The sequence below is a fragment of the Juglans microcarpa x Juglans regia genome, chromosome 5D (assembly GCF_004785595.1).
Source record: "Juglans microcarpa x Juglans regia isolate MS1-56 chromosome 5D, Jm3101_v1.0, whole genome shotgun sequence".
NCBI classification, from domain to species: domain Eukaryota; kingdom Viridiplantae; phylum Streptophyta; class Magnoliopsida; order Fagales; family Juglandaceae; genus Juglans; species Juglans microcarpa x Juglans regia.
In genome coordinates, this window is record NC_054602.1 from 21,299,587 (window position 1) to 21,302,611 (window position 3,025).

Below are 3,025 nucleotides of genomic sequence, written 5' to 3' on the forward strand. Positions count from 1 at the left end.
ATTTTTCCAATTCCCAAATGAGCCATTCAAATTGAACCCATGTTTACTCTGGTTTGGCCACCGGGGTTAGCACAACCCTATCACGGGAGTGAAACATGGTATCTGCTTTGTGAGATGCTCTGTTTTGATGTGATGATGATGCTCAGGTTATGTTATGCCAAAGTACTCTGGGTTTTACTTGTCTTAAAACCATCGCTCTGGTACTTTTGAAAACATGTTTTGTTCTGCATGATAACTCTGAAAAATATTTTGTTCTGCATACTGTACTTCATAAATACTCATGTTTAGACACTAGCATATGTCCTCTGCTTACTGAGTTGTTGATAACTCACCCCTTATCTCCACAACATTTTTCAGATATTTTGGATACTTCAACGGAGGTTCAAGAATAGGAAGCATGGGTAAGACTTTGTGAGCAAAGTATTTTAAATACAAAGAGGGTACTTGTTCTTGGAGAATTTTTATTAAATATTTTCATTTTGCTCCATTGACTTAGTACTTTGGGAAGTTGGCATGTATTTTGAGACTTCATCGTATTCTTAATTCTTTATTTTGGAGTAAATGGTTTAAAGTAATGGGGTCTATGAGTAATTGAGGAATTTGAGTTTATATTTGTACAGTGAGATATGAATTTAAGTGTTAAGAGGTAACTCTCTGACCCATCCGGGTCCGGGGAGTTACACCAAGACTCCAAAAAAATCTGTAAAAGTGGACTGGCACTAAGAGTTAAAATATATTTATTTATAGAGAGAGAACGTCGTACGAGTTTCAAGTTATTTGACGTCTGCTGAAATTACTTGTTTTTCAGAGAAGAGTCGTGCTATGGAGGCTGAGAATGACAAGGAACGTAAACCGATTCTCATGGCTGCTGTTACTACTCAATCATTCACCAATAACTCTGGAGAGCAACCCCAAGTAGCCCTCGACTGTAATACACCAGAGAGCAACGACAATTCATTGATCACAACGAATAATATTGGAGCTGCTCATGATCTAGGGTTTCCTGCTGATCTCGATGATGAGTCAAACAATTTCAACAGCAACAGCAAGATTAAGGATCAAGGATTTTTTTCCAAGCCTCCCGGGTACAGATTCCTTCCAACAGATGAAGAGCTCATCATCTTTTACTTGGAGAAGAAAGTATGGAACCAACCCCTGCCAATTAACAAGATCGTGGAGGTTAACCTATATGCATATAACCCAGATTTTCTTGCAGGTAGGTAGTACTGATCTTGTTCAAACATCCTGTTTCTTTCTTGGTATTCTTTAATGGTTTTAGCTGTTTGGAACTTGATCTTTTCCAATGAAATTGGTTTGAACATAACTTTGCATGATATAAAGTTTCTTGTTTGCGAATTATTTATAATCTGAATGTGAGAATCATGGTAGATATTGTGCAGATACCTTAATTTTCTTGATGTGCTTCTTTTTCTTGGAACTAATATTCCTTATGTCATCCATCTTCTTCTTTCCATGTCGAATGCACTTAGCAAAACTGGAAGGGAATAAATATATGAAATTAAACAAATATTCATGTTTAGCTTCAATTTTGTTTAATTCATCACGTTGGATGGAGTTTCATTTCGTTTGACTGAATTAAATCATGTGCAATTAATCAAGTAGAACTAATTATCGTTCTTGTGAGTGCATATTCATGTGGTGCATACAGTCATGACATTCGATACTTTGAGCTTAAATTAAGACTATTTCATATTAAAGATCAGAAGTTACTATGAAAGTAACACTTGAATTTTTTCCATTAACAGCAAAATGCAAGGATTATCAAGAAGATCAGTTGTACATTTTCACCCCAAGAGATCGAAAGTATCAAAATGGAAGACGGCCAAATCGAGCTGCTGGTGATGGATATTGGAAAGCCACCGGAGCTGACAGAAAAATCAAATCCAATGGAACAATAGTTGGGTATAGGAAGGCATTAGTTTTTTATATAGGAAAGGCTCCAAAGGGTAAAAAGACCGACTGGATTATGCACGAATTTAGAGTCAAGGATTCGCCCTGTAGCGAAAGAGGCTCAAATGGCATGAGGGTATGTAGGTTTTCATCCTTTTACTAATTAATATATATGTTCGTTTTAAGACTCTTCATTCTATTCTCAAAAACTGACCATGATCAGCACTAAATCTTGTACTATGCAGTTGGATGACTGGGTCTTATGCAGGATTTATAAAAAAGCTGTTAAATCAATCAAAATTCAAATTGAAGATAATGCTCTTGTGATGGTTGGTTCAACTTCTCTGCTAGATGATCATGATGGGAGGGATGATGAGATGAATTTTGGAAATCTCGAAGCTGTCGCTATTGCTGATGTTGAAGTGCCAATAATAGGAGCCTGGGATAATATGCTGACCACCACGGCCAGTACCTTCCAAAACGGGTTCCAGCAGCCAGAATTTGATGCTCAATGCAGTAATGCTCATGCTCTCGATACTGGGGCTACTTTCAATGGCTACTTCAATTATGCAAGTCCTCATGATCTTCCAGGCACGATGGTTCCACCAATTGGGTGGTCCGACTGGGTGTATAATTCCACAGATCAGAGAGTCTTTGGGTCTAACTATCCAAATGAACCGAGTGAATTCCAAGAGGATCTGTTGATGAGTTTGCCATCTCAATTGGATCCTAGTAGTTATAGCTTTTACCAAGAGTCGTATGTACATCTTCCCGGTAGTGTCCCAAATAATAATCCTGATGATAGAGATGGCAGTGAAGAGTCTGACGACTAATCTTTAATTTGTTGAGAGAACTTACGTATTAGTTTATATAAGATGATGATTTAGCTAGTTTTGGCAGCTTAATTTATGTACTAGCTTGACATTTTCTACCGGATTCATGGAGATGGTTTTTATTAATTCCTAATAAAACTTCGATCAATATTATCATTAACCCTATGTGGCAGATATGAATGATCGGCAGATATGAATGATCTTCAATATCGATCCAAGTACTATATAGAGCTTTCAGGGTTGACAATAATTGATATATATGTTAATTTTAAGTGATTTTG

General features: G+C 36.9%; 1 protein-coding gene across 1 annotated transcript; it reads left to right on the forward strand.

Moving 5' to 3' along the window:
* Positions 1 to 822: 822 nt before the first annotated feature.
* On the forward strand, positions 823 to 2,744 carry LOC121265809 (NAC domain-containing protein 1-like). Its single transcript, XM_041169472.1, has 3 exons — positions 823 to 1,216; positions 1,767 to 2,047; positions 2,157 to 2,744. Exons 1-3 carry the CDS (start codon positions 823 to 825, stop codon positions 2,742 to 2,744), a joined length of 1,263 nt encoding a protein of 420 aa, XP_041025406.1.
* The last annotated feature ends 281 nt before the right edge of the window (positions 2,745 to 3,025 follow it).

Coding starts and splice junctions, on each gene's coding strand:
- LOC121265809 (XM_041169472.1), top strand. CDS start 823: ATGGAGGCTGAGAATGACAAGGAACGTAAACCGATTCTCATGGCTGCT. Junction 1,217..1,766: donor TAACCCAGATTTTCTTGCAG/GTAGGTAGTACT, acceptor TTCCATTAACAG/CAAAATGCAAGGATTATCAA. Junction 2,048..2,156: donor GAGGCTCAAATGGCATGAGG/GTATGTAGGTTT, acceptor TGTACTATGCAG/TTGGATGACTGGGTCTTATG.